This window comes from Pezoporus wallicus, unplaced genomic scaffold (genome assembly GCF_028554395.1).
Source record: "Pezoporus wallicus isolate ANWC-B61680 ecotype Strahan unplaced genomic scaffold, APGP_CSIRO_Pwel_v1 contig_6732, whole genome shotgun sequence".
Lineage (NCBI taxonomy): Eukaryota > Metazoa > Chordata > Aves > Psittaciformes > Psittacidae > Pezoporus > Pezoporus wallicus.
Genome location: NW_026638638.1, coordinates 555,376 through 575,724, shown reverse-complemented (window position 1 = coordinate 575,724; position 20,349 = coordinate 555,376). Strand labels below are relative to the sequence as shown.

Here is a 20,349-nt window from a genome sequence, read left to right as displayed (position 1 = left end):
CTTGAAAATTGGCAGCCAGTTCCAGCCAGGGACGATGGTGAATGTGATGAACAAAACCCAGCCCAGATTATCAAGTAAACCCCCAGGCTTGCGGGGGTCCTCGGATGTGGAGTAGCTGGCACTTTTCTTCATTTAAGAAAGAAAAATAGTCTTAGTTTTCCAGGTGAAGGGAAGTACTTTGAGAGAGTACAGTCTGTTGTAGATCATGACAAAATCTGGCAAGCAAAACCAATCTCAGCAGGATTTCACAGCTGAAAATCCATGTGAATGGCTTTTTGCTTGGATCTAGGTGTTAGCGTACTGTTGTACATACCCATGTGTCACTAGGCTTTGGTCCCTCATTTAGCATTTTCGTTATGAATTTTGGCTCCATCTGAGATGCTATGTTTACTGAGAACTGAGATGTCTTCAGTATAAAAAGAATGTATTTTTAGAAGCATGGTATCATCAGTTTTTCCCCTTTGTTTTGCTTTCTTAAAGAGGTAGTAGTGATACGCTTTTGAACTGCAGTCAACCACCTAAAACAATAGCTGGGATAAAGTGAGCAGATTAAAGGACATAATAAGTCTTTTTTTTCCAAAGACCCTCAAACGACAGCACCCTTTCTACATTCAGCGATTAAAGATTTCCAAAATCAGTTAAAAGCTTTAAGGATCCCAGTAGCTGTGCTGAGAAAGCCTATGGCAACTTTGGTGCACATACTGTTTCTTACTGGGTGACTCTGGTAGTGCTCTAATTAGCTTTGTAGGGGTGTCTGAAGTCATCTGGATTTCTCACTGACTAGGGAATTAGGCTGAATTTCAGCTGACTGAATACACCATGCTGGTTTTGAGCATTTTCCATAAGGATCTCTTTACTGCGTGGTGTGCAGCCTCCTCTGGAATGGCGAGTGGAAGCAGCTCGGAGGTACAGGCTGTGCTGCGATACTGACTGTGCCACACTTTGTGGCAGAAAGCACAGAGCAGATTGGTTTGTAAGGAAAGGGAATTAAAAAAGCCAAATTCAATTAGTCAGTTGAAATTGAGTTGGGGTTTACAACTTGAATTTTTAGGCCCAGATCTGTCAGAGCACTTAAGCACCTGCTTTACCTTGAATGCATTTTGCTTTTCAATAGCAGTCATTTGCCTAGCTATCAGAGGCCTCCAGGAAACCTGGACTTCCACATGCATTGTAAAGAATGGGGGAAGGATGTGGTAGGTACTTGGAGAAATTTCACTTTTTCACTCCCTGCACTTTCTGTGGTTTAAATAATGCCTCTTTAATGTTCCCTTAATGCAATGCTTTTTGTTAAATACCCATTAAATAATATCAGGAAAGGTTATTTAATAAATAATCTGACTTTTTTCTTTTAAGAGACTTGTTACAGATCTTAACCTGGAATCTCTATAGTATTACTGAGGGAAATAACCTTAGTGTCATTTTGGTTTGATGTCTTTGTGTGAAAGATGGACAGCTATCCCTTCTCTCTCATCACCAAACATCTGAAAAAGGCTTTCTTATTGAGAGATTACTGCAGGGGTCCTTGGTCTTACAGAGATTTCATCAGAAACATTTTGCTTTTAATGAACAATGGAAAATGCTCAGCTGTCCATTATTACACTTCTTTGTACACAGTCTAAAAATATAAATGGAAATCATAATTACATCTGTAATTCTGGGTCCCAGCTGAAATCACTTTAATCCCAATGTGGGGAAAAAAATCAATACAGAATCCTTAACCCTGGTCTTCTCCTTAGACATTTCATTTTCAGTTGTACTAGTTTCTACCACGAGTTTTATAAGTTTTTCAAAGGACTTTAGTATACCATTTTACATGCTCAGAATGGTGTTGCTGCTTTGTGCATTTCTGACTTAGAAACTTCTTGAGTAATGCTTTACGTTGTAGCTGTTTGTTATGATATGAAACTTCTCCCTTTTACTTTTTGATCATGAGAAAAAGAGGAGGTTTTGAAATGTTGCAAAGCTCTTAAAAAGAAAATTCCATTTTCCTGGAAGTAGAATTACACTTATTTTTGTTAAAGAGGAACCTAAGTTAGCACTGAAATTTTAACCCTGAGGTTTGTAGAAGATGTTACTCTCAACTAACCACAGGCTCTCTGGACTGTATTGTGCTTTTTGTCTATGGGCTTCAAATATTAGGTCTGTCAAGGTTAAATATTATCATTGTTGGGTTTTTTTTTATATCCACATCTTACGTACAGACACGCCATTGAGTGTTTTCTGTTTCTGAAACCTGCACCCTTCTGCAAACCTGGGTTAGACCAATACTTGCATTGGTTTGACTTAGTTTCTGGGGAGAAGAAAAGAGGGATTGCTTTTATGCTGTAAGGCCTATGCAAACTGTTAATTGTCCACTAATTACAGCTTCCTCTGAAGCATGTGGTTCTGGTAGTAGTCAAAGACATGATGCTGCAATTTAGGGCGTATTCTGCTACATTGCCCCAGTTGCCATGCTGTTAATAAATGTAGATGTAGCAGAGGTGTGCTATTCAGCTAGTAGAATGTCTTGTTTCTTAGTAATTGCATATATGTGCCCCTCTCCAGATCATGATCACTCAAAAAGTGACAAACAAACTGCATTTTGGTCAGTCTTTTTCTCTGAATACCTGAAAGAGACAATTGAAAAGGAATTCTTCCATGTGGAGTGAAGCATTTTGGCAATCCACATCTAGTACTCAAGCTATTTGTTTGCTCTGTAAGGCTGTCAGGCCTTAACTTCCTGACTTCATTCCAGGATACAGATGTCTCATTCTCTCTGTGCCCTCACCTCCCCTTTTGGATACCGTTCTCCAATACAAGAGCCTAATCCAAAGCTCATTGAAATGCTTCCATTGACTTCCAGAGGCTTTGGCTGAGGCCGGATGAGTCTGGGGCACAAAGTTCCTCATTGCATTGAGTTATTCCCCCTTGTCAGTCTGGTATCTAGGCAGAGCATGAATCTCTTTCCATCTTTATTTCCCTCTGCAAAGTATCTTGATGGTTTTTTTATGAGCATGCCACTTCATGTCTATCACACTGCACAATCTGCAAATACTTAGAATGATATTGTAGCAGTGACCTTTATTGTTCGTTAGTGAATCAGCAGCCTAGCTTACTGTGGCTTTAAATGAGCTTTATAAATTGGTTGTTGTTTTCAATGATGATTCCCTCGATTTGAACATACTAGAACAAAGATAATTGGTTGATTCATTATGTAAAAGATTGTTTCAAGTTAGAGGGTGTATTAATTTAATTTTTCTTCCCCCCTGAATCAAATTGAGACACACTGTCTGAAATCTTTGCCAGGTTCTTACCAGGTTCAGATCAGGAAGTGCTATTGCTTCTCTTTCTCTCAGCTGATGGCATGTAATAGCCTTCCTGGACCGAGCAGGGGTCCGAGTCTGAATGTCCTGGTGTCCATCATAATTTCAGCTGAAGCTACTAACAACATCACGTCTTGCACATAAGATTCTGCTGCACATGGTAGTCTTTGATACATGATGTATGTATGTGTTCAAAAGAAATCAAAGTCTATACTTCGTGGTGCTGTCTAAAGCTTCTCTTTATCTCCGTGTTGGCTTGCCACTATCTTCTAACGGCTGTACTATCACTGCTCACAAAGGTATCACTAATTCCCAGCTGTTGGCATTGCTTTCCCATTGCTCAAGGATGCAGTGTTTTGGTGTGTCTTAAAAGCATTCTTTTTTTCTGTCTTCTGCTGTGTGCTCCTTCTTCCAGCTTCAGCATCCTGATATCTTCTGTTCTGGGTACATGACTAAGCTGATATAACTGTGTTGTCACAGGCTGTGCTTGCTGTCTCTAGAAGGCTGCTGTGCTCCAAGAACTTTGCTGTTGCAAATTATATCTTGTCGTCTGGCATTCAGCATGATGTGCAGATGGCACAGAAGAAATTTGTTTAGAAGCTACATATCTCCTCTATTACAAGTGCTGGAGGGGGTATGCACACAGATCTGGGGTATTGATGACTGCATCAAAGAGCAAAGGGCACTGCGTGCTTCAGGAACCTTGCTGGATGCATGGTGCTGCACCTGACCAGGAATGCATGGAAGGAAATCACGTAGATTTGATGGTGATGGTTTTAAACTAAAAGAAGGGAGAATCAAGCTGGTTGTGAGAAAGAATTTTTTTACAATGAGGGTGGTAAAACCCTGGCACAGGTTGCCCAGAGATGTGGTGGATGTGCCATCCCTGGAGACATTCAAGGCCAGGCTGGATGTGGTTCTGAGCTACCTGATCTAGTTGAGGATGTCCCTGCTTATTGCAGGGAACAGTTTGGACTAGATGACTTTGAAGGTCCCTTCCAACCCAACCCATTCTGTGGTTCTATGATGGTGTCTCCCCCAGGCATTGCCAGGGCTGGCGCTGCTGGGGAAGAAAGCAAAGAAGAGCCAGGCTAGGAGGGGAAAGTGACAAAAAAAGTAGTTGGGAGCCATGGTCTTCAGGAAACCAAACCTGGGCCTTGTGGGGGGAGGCAAAGGACAGCAGAGGATGTGGCATTTTGCACCGTTGCCATGTCCTTTCATCTTCAGCCTGTTGTCTATCATGAAGTGCACTGACTTCCAGATTTTCTTTTCTTAAGGAAGCAAAGTGCAGCTAATGGGAAGGTGAAGAACTGAGCACGGAAGTGCATGGAAGACCTTGTTTTAATTTGTGAACAGACCACAGAACTTGTGTATATACGTATAAACACATTAAAATTAGTGCCATATATGTCAGTAAAATCTCTACCTATACCCATGAGCCTGGGTTACAATGGTTGGGAGCTGTTTGTGCATTTGCTCAATGCTGCGTGGTTGAGGTCTCAGAGCAAAATTACAGCGATTTATTTGATACCGGTGGCATGTGTGTGTCTCATTCACACACAGCTGTTCTGCAGGGTATGTTGAGGGGGTGTATGAGGAACCGATGAGATTCACGGCCGTGTCTCACTTCCCCAGAATCTGCTTCTGCTACCAGAATCTGGTGCGCTAAACCCTCCTCATCTGAACAAGTCAACAGCCTGTCCCAGGCTGCCGCCTCAGAGAATGGCAGGGACTCTGTAAATAGAGGAAACAATTGAATGATAAGTTCACACTTCAGCACACTGCTTAACAACCTGATAACAGTAAATTACATACAGTATTTTTAAATGCAGCAACAGGGAGATAACTCATGCGGAGGTGGAGCACAGGCACTTGGGCCTCATGACTGAAGGTTAACCTCTTACTACCGATGCCCCTAAAGAGCCCAGTGGCCTGCAGCTCCAGATCTCACCAGCTTTGATCATTTACTGGCTAGCAGTGACTTCAGGGCCATCCACATAGCATTTTCCTCAGCTGCAGATAGGGGTAAGGGGAAACTGAGCTCAACCCCCCAACTTGCATGGCCTCACTCTGAAAGAGAACCTGTGTGCTGGCGGGTGAGAAACGCAGGGTGGTAAAACAGGGGTTGTCTCCACCACAGGCAGCAGGTAGAGCATGTCCAGCCGGCAGCCGCTCCGCTTGCTGCAGCTGCACTGATGTTCGTGTAACTGTAGAAGCTCTGAAGGAAGAAGCCAGCATAAACACAGCTGGAATGGGCTGCAGTCGCAGGGCGCTAGCGGCCGTCTACAAGCCACGGCAGCTGCAATCAGTGCTACTGCTCTCTGGGCACCGGGTGGGACGTTTCCGTCTCTCCCAGCCCAGTGGGATTGAGGGGGTTGACCCTGGTTATTTAAAGCTCAACTTCAGGACATCTGCTGTCAGAGCACCCGCAAAGTTTGTGACTTAATGCAAGTCTAATTAGCTGATTTGCGTATCCAAATCTGGAGATTTACACACTTCTGTAGAGGCAGCTGTAAAGTTATAACTTCAGCTGTTTATCATGCCCTGAGCCTTTAAATCTCAATTATTAAAGGTGGTGTTTAATGGCTGGCTGGAAAAGGGGTGGTTACCAGAGTGTTAATGGACTGTGACAAGCCAGGAAATGTATAATCTAATGCCTGTATAAAAATGAATGGTTCTAACAAAAGAAAATATAGGGGGGAGGATGTACTTACAGGCTGTTTGCACTGTTTAGGAGCAATTCAGTACATGAGCAGTAGGGGAACAACAGGGACTGAAATACTGAAAATGAGCTGCTTGTCTTTAAGATACCCCTTGCTCCCAGAAATCAGCCATTATTTTCCTCTGAATCTTGAGCTTTGCCTTGTTGCAAAGGGGAAAATAGGGAATGGCACATTCCAGTGAGTTTAACGGAATGTCTGGACCCAGAAGGAAATGAAATGCAGGGAAAAAATAACCAGCTACCATCAGTTTCAAAACCAAATTCCTTTTTTTATTGAAGCATGGTTTTACTATGCAGTTTGTGCCATGCGAGGCAGAATTGACAGCCATGCTTCATCATGGCAGTGGGGGAAAACGCTGCAAGGAATACTTTAATTTAAATGAGAGATTCTTTGGAAAAAAAAAAACCAAACAAAACAAACACAACCCTAAAAGCTTGATAATAACATTAAGAACCGCTTCTCACCGGGTTTTACTAGCCCACTAAAGATCAGACAGTGTGTTAAGATCCCAGCAGCTGAGTAGTAAAGACCTGGGCCTGGGTTGTTACTACTTAGGAAGATTCTTTTAATGATTCCTGTTACTTGTTGAAAACTATTTGAGCAGCACAGCTGAATAAGCACCCTGCTTTAAATTCATTCCAGGTGGAAAATGAGAACAGGATAGAAATTGGGTTTACATGTCTTTGAAAGCACTTTACAAAACAGCATGGATAGCAGTAGTGCTATGAACTGGATAGGCAAAGGGAGGAGGCTTCCTTGCTGAGGAGCAGCTCTCCTGGTGCCTGTGTGGTGTGTTTGTTTGCTTCTGAAGAGGAATTTTGACTATGGCAATGGAATTTCATTTATATCAAATTAAAATCTCCTGAACCACCACAGGACCTTTAATTTATACCCTAATAGCCTCCAGAAAAAGTGGAGATCTGCAGTAGAGGTTAGGGTGAGGCAAAGAGATGTGGGTAGTGTTTCTGGCTTCTGTACTGGGCCAGCACTCGGGTCTCACCTTCTCTGCATTTCTCTCCCTTCTCATTGCTTGCCTGCTCTTGGGGGAAGTATAGCTGGCTCTCCTCAGGCAGCGACAGTGGGGTCCCCATGTCCGTTGGAGCTACTGCACAGTAATGCAGTACAAATATTACCATAAGGGGGATTTCACTTTAGCATCTTGCCCCAGTGCTGGGAGTTCTGCATGCATTCAGTACTTCTTTGTATTAGAGTCTGTGTTGAAATGCAAAATTAATCTGAGAAGCATAAACATTTGCTTCTCTTGCTGGCTTAAGATGCATATATCCTTTAAAAAGAAGTTTTCTTCCCTCCAATATAACTTGGCCAGTATTGTCTCAGAAATGTGACGCAGGAAAGGAAAGGCCAAGAACTCTTTTAGTCTGTAGGAGGAGCTTTCAGCCCCTGCTGATCTGCAAAACAAAAGACCAAAGGGACCTTAAAATCTCAGTGAGGTCTCTTCCCAACAGAGCATGGGGGTTCCTGAGCAACAAGCATGACTGCTTAGCATTGAGAGTAGGTTACCAATGCCAAGAGGTTAATGACTCACACGGTATTATGTTGTGTTGAATAATGAGTAACATATGAAATGACACATGTTGTAATGACTTGCTACTTAAAGTACCAATCTACTTAAGATCCCTCTAAGCTTGAAGAGATCACAGAATAGCGATGTCTTGTTCAATAGGTGCTACTTTATTTTATGCCTCCTGGTAGAAGAGATGTACCATGCCTGAGAGCATATGAACAAAAAAGTGAGGAACTGAGTAGGAAGGATTATTGGGCTAGTTGTTTTGAATGCTTAATGGGCGTTTATAGAGCACCAGCTACCATATTCGGGGTTTTGTTGCTCTTGCTTTGAGGGTTTTAATCCTGATGTAGTTCCTATGTTTGTAGGTTGAATTTAGAGAAGGAAAGAAAGGGGAGCTTTGCCTGCAGGATGGGATTATCAGAAACTGGTCTGATATCTGCTGTGGAAAATAAACTAATGCTGGAGCAAAGGAACAACACAGTGTTTTATGGCTTTGTTGCTGATTGAGGGGGTTTAATTAAATAGCACTCTGAATTCTGATGTTAGCCAGTCTGTGACATAGTTTGCTCCATTAGGGATTGAGAACAATCAATTTGATTGCGTGCAAAAGAGACTGTTCATGCTGTCATAAGAAATCCTATGTAATCCTATAGTAAAGTTTTAAACCTGTCAGACTACTGTTTTCCTATCTTACTATCTTACAGATGTTTCTGCAGTCTGCTTATCTGCATGGAAAGCTAGTATCAGGCTAAACTTTATGCTTGCTCCTAGATGTAAAAACAAGAGGGACACCTAAATATCTCCAATTGCTAAGAACTGCCCAGGGAGAGCTGCTGGGGCCCAACATCTCTCAATATGTAGCCCTGGACATTTGCTCTCCAGCTGCTTTAAGGCTAGACTTCAACTAGAGTAATGTAAACCTGTCTATGCGCTTACCTTCCGGGACTGCAGTGCTTTTGCTGTTTGTTTCTAAATATTCCAAGCCGTAGTACTGTAGAGAGAGAAAAACTACCCACAAAAGCTCTCATGCACAGACCAGTCCAGGCCACTGTTAAGTTTTGCAAAACTGATTGCAAGGGAAGAGCACTGGGCCTGTCTGCGCTGCTTCTGAAATGTACTCTCGCTTGAATTTCAAACAAACTTGTATGGATCCCTCCTTCTCCAAATCCAAAGAAATATGAATTCTTTTAAAAAGGGAAGAGAGAGAATTTTCTGCCTTTTCCTCCCCCTGCCCCAGAAACGCAGGTCATGAAATGATCGTTATTTTTATGGGCCTGCAAAGCCTATAGAAGTCAAAGCTATGTAATACACATTGCAGAGTGTTCTGCTAATCCAGTCCAACCGCAGTCGTGCCTGGCCCAGGGATGAGGGTCTGGTAACTGGAAACCTGACACTGAAGGAATTCCAAACACAGTCCTCAAACTAAAAACAGCTCTCTCCGCATGGCATGTGCTACATGAGAGGCAGGGATTGCATTCATTTACGTTATCTGACTTTTTTACCCTTGTATTGTTGATAAAAGAACAGGAGAAGAAAGCACCTTCACCAGCTCAGCCCATAAATAATCTGTGTGTGGTGTGTTTGAGGTTAGTACGACATTGTTAGACATCTGCCTTCTGCTGAAAGGTACAAGCCTCTCACACAGACAGCAGCCACTGAGCGCTTCCTTGTGCTGCAGATTATTTGCAGCGCTAAGATATCAAATTTGATTTCCAGTGGCTTTTTAAATGCAAACCCTATCATTGTCTATGGGAAGTATTGGTCTGAAACAGCAAAGAATATTTGTTAAAGGAGTATCTCTCCTATCAAGATACAAGACAGACTTTAATGAAGCTCAGAGTCATGCAGTGATTTGTTTTTTAAACCTGCAGTGATTTAACTTTTTATATTTTTTTTTCTTTTAGTTATATGCACACTGAATATTAAGCAACAGAAGGTCTTAGTGCCACTAACTACAAGCAGCACTGCGATGTCTTTAATACTGTATCTGAAGAGATAGGGACTGCATGGTCTTTTCAGTCAGTTGTTTTTAGTGTATGTTGAGAAAAGCTTTATAAAGACACAGTGTAATGTATTTGATAGTGTAAGATTGTTTGTTTGCATAATTTATTTCTTACATCAGCTTCTCCTTTCTTCTTTAAAAGTAGATCCTCCTGGCAAAGAACAAACAGCATGCAATCACGATGCATACAATAGAGTTCTTCAGTGAGAATTTGGACACAAGATAGGACCTTATTGCTTTCTCCTGTTCTTTAATCACAGCCTGAGCTGCCTGATGCCATCACCCAGAGTCTCTGTATGTCTTGCTTAGACATGAAAGAGGCTGCAACCAAATGTGGGCTTTCCATTTGCCACTTAGTCTGTAGCTGTCTTTGAAGTATTTCAAGAAGTACTCCCTGACAAAGTAAGAATGCAGTTTTTCATGTGAGATTATATCCCTTGCAAAATATTCTCCCAGCAGCGAGAAGGAGACAGTGATGTAAGAAGAGAGCATTCCCTTCCTTGCTTTTTACTAGGTACTAAGAGGGTGACCTCTGTGATTCTCCCTATAGAACAGAGGCAAGAAAAACTCTTTGTCATGATGAAACCCAAACCCCCAACGTGATGGGGCACAGCATGAACAGCCAGACTGTCATTTTGCTTTCCTTTCAGAAAACCCAAGCATGTGTCTCATGGCTGATGTTAAAGGTGACCTGCAAATGGGGGTTAACAATGAAACACAGTAAACCTGAAATGAAATGATTTTTTCTGGTTGTTTTTTGAAGCATCGGGTATTTAGGCCAGTCTACCCTGTGAGATTCTGCACAACTGGAGAATTACTGAAATCAGAGCTTAAAATAAAAAAAAAGGGAACTGCAGAAAGCAAAAAGTGGTTTAGTTGGGGTTTTGAAACCTATAGATACCAGTTTAACTTCAATGACTAAATAACATTTTGGGTAAAAGAAGCCTTTCTTAAGTGTTCCAAATCCTTTGGTTCAGTTTTAAATAAACCCAGAGGCTCTTAAAAATTGTGCAGCAAAGCCAGAAAATATTAGATTTTATATTCTTTGTGCTTGGAAGATAAATAAAGGGGGCGGGGGGGGACAAACCTACTTCAGGGTTTACTTGTCATAGAGAAAATAACAACCCATGTACTGTTAATTGAACATCAGCAACAAGTTAGGTGCTTTATTTGGACAAGACTACTTTGTGCTCTTAAAGCTGAAAACCAATCACAGTTCTTACTTGGTGAATCATTTAGAAGATAAACCAGTAGAGCTGCTAACCAGCATATGAGATTATGTGGCAAAACACATGTGAGATCTCTGATTTCTCTGCAGGGCAAGGTGAGATTTAGCTTCTTCACAATAAAATGAACATTTTAAGGGGGCACCCTTCCCATGGCGTTTTTGAGGAGTGCATTTTCACACTGCCCCATCAGTTTCACTCCTTTCTTGAATCTGGTGCTTCTGCCTCCCATCTTTCCATTGCTTGCTTCAGCAGCAGCCTCGCTTTTAGCTAGACCCACATCAGTGATGCCTCTTCCAGTGGGAGCCAGCAGAGCTAACTATCAGCAAAACTACTTTCTGAGCTCTGAGATCAGTTGCTTCCCAGGATGTTGTGTCAGCTTCCCTACCTTCTGCCTGCCATTAATTTCAGTGGGCCCCCAGGTCAAACAACTGGCCAAAATCTGGGAAACAGCTGATGGTCAGAGCAGCTCCTACTCAGCATGTCCTCTCAGAGGGCACGCTCCTGGGCTGGTCCTTTTGAGTGGCTGGACCTGCTTGACCCAATTTGTGGATTTTTGATCACTCCCTTGGGTCACTGATTTTCCACTTGAGGTTATTGGTTTGACCCTCAAACCGTGGGTCACTTGGGAGGTGTGATACAGCCCTGTGAACTCTGAACTCATCAGGAGCCAACAAAAACAGCGAGGAAGGGGAGAAGAATTTCATTAGCCCTCCTCAGAGATGGCAGTGTCTGCTGAGTGAAAAGGCAGGGTCTGTTTGGCTTCTTGTAGAAACAAGCACAGCATCTACAAGGGGCTGCCAAGTAGAAAGTGTTTGCTTTGAGTTGTTATGGCAATTTGTTTAAGGGTAAACAACAGCATATACTTTTACACCATGAGCTATCAAGTGAAAACGGTGCTGCTTCAGAGGAGCCCTGTTCTTCCTGACAGGAACTGCCCGCAGTGTCCCAGACTTACTCCTAATCATAACAGCATTTCTACAGCCAGAGCTTTGTATCTGTCGGTTTTCCTTCTGCCTTAAAAAGGCTGACTTTCTCATGGTTAATTTGACTCACTTGGGAAAGGAAGGGCTGTTTTTCCTGTGTTGTAAGACTTGTTAGATGGTGGTTCATGTCAGAGGTTCATGGAGACTCCCCAGGCTGGTTGGTTGCACTGTGAGCAGTTCCCTAAGAACCAGACTTCACTGGGTATGGCTGGTAGTTGGGGAAGAATGAATCCTCAGGAAATAACTTGGCTTCAACATGCAGTGCTGGTCATAAAAGGGAAGAAAAGTGTTGTCACTGTAGCATATGTATCTGCCCGCATATCACCTGCTGGGATCTCCAGGGAGGTGAGCTGGAGAATGTGGTGCAGCCATGAGGATATCTGTAATGAAATTTCCTCCAGTTTGGGGCAATTATCAGGGTTTCCCGAGGTTTTACTAATGCAAGAGTTCTGGAAATCATTGGTTCTATCACTGCTTGTACTATTGCCAAGGCTGCTAAAACTCTCACATCCTTCTGTCTTTCTGGGGTTTCCCTAAAGCATCCATGTAAAGCTGATTCAAGCCTTGTCTCCATGTACAACCTTTCCTCCCAGCTGCTAAGCCCCGACTTAAACACTCAAGAATGATGCCACCTCTAGGTGTTTCACACTCAGAGAAGGGAAACTGGTGCTTGAACATTGATTTTTTTAGAGGCAGATTTTTCTCTTCCCTCATGTTCCTCTACAGTTTATCTACACAATCAAATGTATTTGCTCTGAGTGAACCAGTGGTGGATTTAGCTTTGTAGCATAGGTAACAGCAGTGAAGATCTGATGTCACAAGCTCAGCAGCTTGGGTACATGCTTCAGGTCTAGTGTGCTTGTGCTCTGATGGCTCAGACTCCACTGAACAGTCCTAGGTCAAAGCCACCTGAGGGCACTACTCTCTGCACAGTCACAGCATCTCCTAGAATGGGACCAGCTGAGTTTTCCTAGAAACAGCTCTTTTGGCTAGATGACAAAACACTGCAACATCCAGACCTCCTGTGTGAGAAGTGGGGTGGGCTGTGTGCTGAAGCCTCAGTAGATGACGTTGGTGGCTCAGTCCTGTTCTCCAGTCATTTTCATACCAATTAGTTTTGAATTTGTTATTTTAGAATAATTCAGTTTTGCACTCCAAAAGCTACCTGGCTCTTCAGTGAATTCTGGATCAGGTTTTCCAAGCTCAGTCCCTTTTTAATATGATCCACAAGAATTTGATTGACTATAGCTGCCGATGAGAACTTCTCATAAAATCTAATATACAGGATTTTGAGCATTATCCTTATATTAAAAGGTGATGGGTGTAGGTTTGACACTTGTTTCTATTAGTTTGCTGCTTGACACGAAGCAGTTCCTGCCATCGCAGAAGCCTTTTATGATTGGAAGTGAGTTTTTGCACACAGAGGAACTAAAATCTGAGTGTGATGGGACTGACTAGTGAACAAGTCTTTGTATAGGAATACATGGAGCAACGCTTTGGCCTGCTGTGGAAATTAGTCTTTGCTGCAAGGCGTAGGTGTGTGAGCAGAGACAGCAGTTGTCTCAATGCATATGGTTAAAAGAGTCCTTTTAGTATCTCAGAGGGTGGCTTCAGGCCGTTCAGCACTCTGTCTGGACTGTCTCATAAGGAGGGGGGAGAAGGGGAGGCTGGGAGTGCCTGTCTTTTATAATGTTCTGTTTTTAAAGCAAAAAAAGTCCCTTGGGAGATAGGGTCCTAAAAGTCCAAGGCCTGGAATTCTTCCTTTTGCTCTTTCCATTTTAAACAGGAAACATTTGCACTAAGTTATTCCAGGGGGAGAACTGTAGGTTCATTTCAAGGCAGATAATGTTTGTTCATTGCCTATATCCATGATTTACCCCATGGGCTTAAACGAGTGCAGCAGAAAACCACATGTTTTGTTTTACTTCATGCAAAACAAGTTCCAGTGAGTCTAGGAGCCCAGATTAAGAAAGGGGGAGCATGCTTGTAAAATCTCTGTGTGAACAAGAGAGTCATTGATGAGTTGCGAACACCTGATCTGCTGGACCAGAATGATGACTTCTATATTAAATCTATGCAAAGAATATATAAGCAGTTGATGAGTTCAGTCTCAAAGCCACAGAGCAGGTGTAATTGATTTATACTTTTAGCCCCTATTTGGGTCAAAACCCTGTTGACTTCCTTCAGCTCTCACTCAGAGAGAAGGTTCCTCTGCAGTCAGTGGGAGGCTTTGCCCGAAGTGCAAAGACATTTGCAATCAGACTGGCAAAAACTCCTAATTGAGTTGAACTTTTGGGGATGCTCTGGTGACATGTCTGTGAGAACAATTATTTTTGCCATTTGAAAAGTATCACAAGTTAAGGTGTACTAGGAAAAAATATCAATGCTTCATTAGTGCAAATCATGGAATTAAGATGCAGAAAGCTACAAAGAGGGCTCCATGGCACATCCTCAGGGATGACATGCTCACATGTTGCTTTCCTCGTGAACTGGAGCTCATCAGGTCCATACTAATGCAGGTAAGTTACAGGGCTGTTGTAGTATCAGGCTTTCTATATCACAGGAGATTTTTGAAACCCCATTGGCAGCTTGCCCATTAAACACAGGTAACATCCCTTAGTCTTTCTTCCAAGAGTTCCAGTTTTTGCAGCTGTCTGGGAAGTTGTACAGTCTGACATGTTAGGAGGAAAAAATAGTGGGAAATGGCTTGGAAAGCATGACTATTTGTGCATGTAAAGCTCACGGGATTTGCAGTTTTGCAGACCCAACTCATCTGTTTATCCTCAGGCTAGATAAGATTCAGTCAAAGATGCATTGTTTAAAGGAGCTGTGTTTCCATTATGGCAAATGGATCAGAGGAGGCTGACTTTGGGCACTGAAGGGCTCCAGTGCTCCGCCATTGTAAAAGGGCTGTGATGTGCACTGGACCTTTCCTCCAGCATCCTGGGTGTCACAAACTTTCATAGCACGCAGGTGGGAGCCCTGTTACCCTTCAGAAGTTCTTTTGATTCATCTGGACCTGTCATGCTTGAGGTGGCGTTTCCTTTCCCAAGGTAAACATAGATTGTGAGTACAATAACGCGTCGCTGAGCTAGCAGGCTGCCTTTTTATGTGCTTCATTATGTTTTTCCTCCTCAGGCGTGGACCTGCAGAGCCACTGGAATATTTAACGGGGCCACGAGTAGTATACAAAGAGAGAGATCTTCCTTACTACCAAGGAGGAAAGCCTGTCATCCACCCATCTAAGGGGAACTACATCCGTGTGCCAGACACAAGAGTGGCAGAATTGAGGTACCCCCAGTACTACCCAGGCCAGCCCGTCACAAACCAGCATAAAGGACCCCTCCGGCAGGATGTGCCACCTTCCCCTGCTCAGTCCCACCGAGCACCAGCCTATAATGAAATTGTCCGACACCGCGGGACCAGTCCGGAACAGTACCAGTACAGGCAACAGGATCCCAGGCAGAAGAACCCCATGACTGCAGCTGTATAGCTACACACTGGACTTGCTAGCACAGCTGGGGAGGAATCACATCGGACATTATATCCTTGTAGAGTTGTTCCTAGCGTAGCTGCCTGTAAGAGTGGCACACGAGACCTGGAGTCGTTCTTACTGAGCTGGGCTCAGCGTAGGTGCTTTCTAACAGGCAAACGAAAGCCACATGAGGTACAATGTGTTTTGAGTACATGAGGTACCAGACAGTTGAATATTTTTTAATTCCTTTTAAAAATAGACAGTGGCTGCTGTAAAAGAAGCGCAACACTTAATACACCTCAGGGCTATTTACTGAATCCAGTTACACCTATACAGTATGCAGCTGTCTGTATATATAAAGGGCAGTGGTGTCACCAGAGTTTACTTCAGAGTGCTGTTGTAGAGCCTTTAAGTGGGAACACAGCATGCAATAAGGACTTTGTGCAGAGCTGAGAATCTTGTGTAATCCAGTGTGACTTGACAAGGGACTGCCACAGAGGTAGTGGCCACATTCCAGGCATGTTCAGACCAGCAGCGCTGTGCTATAAGGATGCTGCAGATTTGTAATCTGGCCTGTCTTCCTCTTTCTGTTTGCTGGTGGCAGCATTTATCTTTTAGCCTTCATTTTTTGCAGGTTGTGTAGCAAGATCTTCCTCTTGTTGCAGCTGCTGCATTTAGAGTAAGACAAAAAGCTTTACCCACCATGCTTGGGCAGGCTCGCAGAGGACAGGGCAGCCAGCCACCCGAGAAACGTGTGTCTGTACGTGTGTGCACTCATGACTGTTTCTTAGTTATACAGTATGTGCTCTTCAAATGTAAACCATGGAGATCAGATCCTCAGCTGCTGCCAGCTCTTGGGGTTTCAGTAGAGCTGGCCTACAAGAAGTGCCTGAGCAGATGCTGGCAGACAGGAGCGCCGTGATTCATATTAAGTTACTGCATCAGGTGCTCCCTTGGCTCCAGCAGGAGCCCCGCCACAGCCAGGTTACAGCATAGTGCCAGCAGCATCGTGCCCTGCCCTCGCCAGCCTTGCTGCCCTGGGAAGGAGCCTGTCAATGCAGGGCCACCCGAAGTCCCCCCAGTGGAGCTCAGCCTCAGCCGGTGCCACGTGCCAAGCTACTCAAGCTCCTGCAGCCAGGGGCCATCAGGCCAGTGGGGAATGTTATGTGCAGCAGTGCATAGGAAGAGAGAAGGTGTGGATGGGAAGAGGGGCCAGCAGCACAGCAGAGCTGGAGAGGGGCACAGGGCGGTGGGGTTTGTGCCAGCTCTTTGCCCCACGCAGCCTGAGCTTGCTCTGCAGCCAGCCAGCCTTGGGGAGGTCAGGAATGCATGTCCCCAGCCACAGGGACCTGTGCTACTGGCCCAACAGGGCCATGGCTGTGCAAAGCTTTGTCTCAAGGGTTTTGTCACAGGGAAACCATATGGTCTTGTCACCTAGAAATACATTTTGAGAAGTTTCCAAGTGCCCTTAATTCCTCGACTTCTGCCTTGATAGCAGAGTGCTATTAAGCCATTTGGGCTCCTCTCCTCATCAGGGAGAGACTGTGACCTGGCCACGCATTAAGCACAAGGATTTCTTTGATGTCTTCTTGACACCTTTGGTATGCAACAAATTAAATCGCTTTGGTCACTTCCCAGGTATTAAATATCACCAGCAAGGTTTGTCCTGCTAGGATCATGTCTCTTTCCTAGCTACCCCTGGGAAAAGGGCTTGTTAGCACAAGAGCTCTGGAAGGCCCAGGGCATGGTGGATCTGCGTGCTGCTGCTTTCCAGGAGCCACCACTGGTAATGGCCCTGATGAGAAGCAGTGTTTAAACCCAGCCAACGTTTCTTCTGTGCTGCTAATGCTGGTGAGAGACTGGCATAACCCCGAGGCCTGGGGAGCACTTGCAGCTGCTCAGCAGACTCTGTCATTTGCATTCACACCAATCTGTACCCACCAGCCAGGCTGGGAAGCAGGGGAGAGGAGACAGCTTTGGAATGGTGGGAGAACATCTCCATGATTCAGACCTAGGGCTTGACTGCCTGGGGCAGGGGCAGGCACAGCTCTAAATCCAGTCAGGAGGAAGCATTGGTGGGAGGGAGAGAGGGAGAGTCATGCAACTGATTATGGAGCAAGTTCAGTTCTTGTTCCATGTCTTTCTGCCCTCTTCCCTAGTAATGTAGGAGGGAAAAACCCCTGGAGGGAGGGTTGAATGTAAGGCTGGACGTCTCTCGGAACCCTCCATAAATAAAGCACATTCCCCAAGGAAACTCTGCCTGTCGTGTACGTGCTGTACACAGCCTTGTACTTCTCTCTAAAAGAGTTTTAGATGCTGCAGGATACTGAGCCAGGACTTGGCAGCCACGGGGTAGCCGCTGGTGTTATGAAGGCCTGCTGAAAGTGAAGTGAAAACAAATTAAAATACTTTCCCTCCTTGAAATATAACCCCTCATACATTTGATCCAGCTGTAAAGAAACTAATAGGTTTGTGACAGTGGCTTTATCAAGCCAGGCCACAATTAAGAACAGCTCTGAATATAAACTGCTGCCTTTGTAAATCACTCTCAGCTAACCCTTCAGATGGCATCACAGTGAACAGTACTTACTTACAGTGTTTCAAGAGCCAGGGCCAAATGAAATCTGGATGGAAACAGCTCCTGCGTTATTTTTAGCCTTTGAAGGACCTGCGCAATTGTCTCCCTGTAACCTGAATTTCTCCTTAAGAGCTCCCCTTGACTGCATTGCCTCCACTTGGTTGAGGTGGACAGATCAGCAAAACCCCACCTGAGCTGTAAATCTTACCCAGCAGATTAGTAAGTGATGCTTCTGCTGTTAGATCAGTCCAGAGCATCTTCCGAAAAAGGGGGAAAAAAAGAAAGTATAATATATGGATGCATCCTCCAGATGAGGGGCGAAGAACAGTCTGACCTAACTGGGGGAACAAGACCAAAAAGTATTACAGAGCATCTCATCAATCTCTGGTGCCATTGTTCTGGGAGAAAATTGCCATTTGCTGGTTTAATATCTGGTAGAGGTATGGTATTTTCAAAAGTATAACGTGTAACTACAGTATATATAGTCAGCTTCTCTGCAGTGTAAAATGTATGATTTTAGCACCATATTGTGGAAAAATATGTACCGTGCAGAATTCACGAGGTGCTACAACTGACGGTTGAAAATACACACTTGCAAAATCCAAAAGAGCCGTTAAGTAACAAGTTGTTCTTTTCCCCATATGTCCATATGTTTGGGAAAAATTATGAGTCTGAAATGCTCTTGACACATAATTGCCTCACGCTCCCTCATCCAAAATGTGCCAGTCCAGCAGTGAAGTTGCTGACGTAGTGGGTGTGAAGGGAGAGTTGGGGTTTGCCCCAGGAGCAGCGTGCAGTAAGTGCGTGTGCGAGCAGGAGTCGGGACAAGGGGGAGAGCGGCCCGCTCTCACGTGAACCTGCAAGCTTTGGTTTCCTGAGCTGGTGGCGTGCAGCCTGCCTTTCTGGCTCTGGCTCGGGGCCAGCCGGGCCCAGCAGTTGAAAGATTAAGAGATAGAAAGAGAGCCTGTGGATTTTCTGAGTGACCACCCACTAGTGAGCCATGGTCTTGGCTTGCAAGCTGACATTACCACTGTGATATATTGTGATGCTGAAGTCTCTAGGTACCTCTCAAATGCGTAAAGAAATAGCAATTGCCCGTTGCGGGGGGGGGGGGGGGGGGGGTGTTGAACTAAGCATTAAAGAAAAAATAAAGGCTTCTGCCTTTTCAAAGTGCATGCAGCCCTGAATTCCAATTCACTCCAGCTTCCTGATCTACAAATAGCTTCACATGCTGCCTAATTTTTTTACAGATGAATTGTGCTACCTCCTCCTCCCAGCCATCACAGATTTGTTTGTCAGAGAGTTAGTGCGGTGAGTGAATCCTGCCGGCTGCTCTGCCAGGGCCACATCCTGACGCTGCTCTGAGCAGGGGCTGCTTTGCACTTCCAGAAGACCCTACACCATCTCCGTCACAGTAGTTGTGCAGAGTCTTTAAGCCTTAGGTGCAGAATTGGAAGCGCTATTCACTATCTGCACAGAAGAGAAGGCTTTCTAAGACATTATTCTGTTATTGTGAGGGAGAGAGCGGTGTTTGTGATCCCGACAATATCTGCGTGTTTAAGTGAAACTGATTTTAAAATCATGTGCGATTGTTTTGGGGGAGAAATTCAACACAAAATTTGAGAGGTTTTTTTCTAGTACCACCTCAAAGATTTTAATCTTTGGTACATATGGCTATATAAATTTTACCTGGTTTATTTTGCATTAAAATAAAGGCTTTAAGACTATGTATGATTTTGTATTTGTGTGTAGCATCCTTCTCACCTTTGTATCTAAAAAGTCATCCCCACACCTGGATGTGATTTGATATGAAAAGATCACGTATGATCAGGCCGAATCAGAATTGGTAAGGTGACTTCTTAAAAAAAAACACCAAAAACCAGCCATGCACTGCCTTATAGAGAAAAACATCACAGGGCTTAGCTTGATACTCTCTCAAATCTGTATTGTCTTTAGTTGTAGAGCTGGAGTCCTGAAGCCATAGCCCTTGAAAGGAGAAGTGAGAGAGAATTCCCTTGCCATCGTGGTGAATTTCAGCTCAGGAGACTGCACGTTCATGGCTAAAGCTCTTGCTGTTGGTAAGAACCGAGGTGTTCTGCAGCTGTGTAGCAGGTACCAGGTCCAAGCAGTATTTCAGCGAGATGGCTGCAGCGCTGTCTTGCCAGAGATTTAGGACTCCCTGAAAGTTTTACACAGGTACTTCTCTGGAGGTACGTGGGTCATTTCACTGATGCTGATGACACTACTTTTCATACTCCAGATTATGTGCCAGCATAAATCTTTGCTGGAGCACTGAGATTCAGGCAATCATGTTATGTTAGGTGAAGTAATTTTCCAAGTAGCAAATACTTACTGAAAAGTCACCAAAACAAGAAGGAAGAGTACAGACCTTCTGAGATGAAGTATTTTTTTACTACAAAGGGGAAGGGTGAAAGAACAAAACAGAAGCACAGAAAAGTGTAGAAGGCTTACAAGACAAGATACAGCAGAAATTGCAGTAGTGGTTCAGTAAAAATGTATGTGTACTGC

The 20,349-nt window shown here is 44.1% G+C and overlaps 1 protein-coding gene across 3 annotated transcripts in view; it reads left to right on the top strand.

Annotated features, from left to right (window-relative positions):
- Nucleotides 1-18,927, top strand: part of PARD3B (par-3 family cell polarity regulator beta) — a 424,254-nt gene extending 405,327 nt beyond the window's left edge. For all 3 annotated transcript variants that reach the window (XM_057411714.1, XM_057411715.1, XM_057411713.1), the window contains one exon: nucleotides 14,906-18,927. In XM_057411714.1, the coding sequence (XP_057267697.1) occupies nucleotides 14,906-15,260 (355 nt within the window). In that variant the 3' untranslated portion in view covers nucleotides 15,261-18,927. The remainder of the gene's footprint in view (nucleotides 1-14,905) is intronic.
- Nucleotides 18,928-20,349: the final 1,422 nt, after the last annotated feature.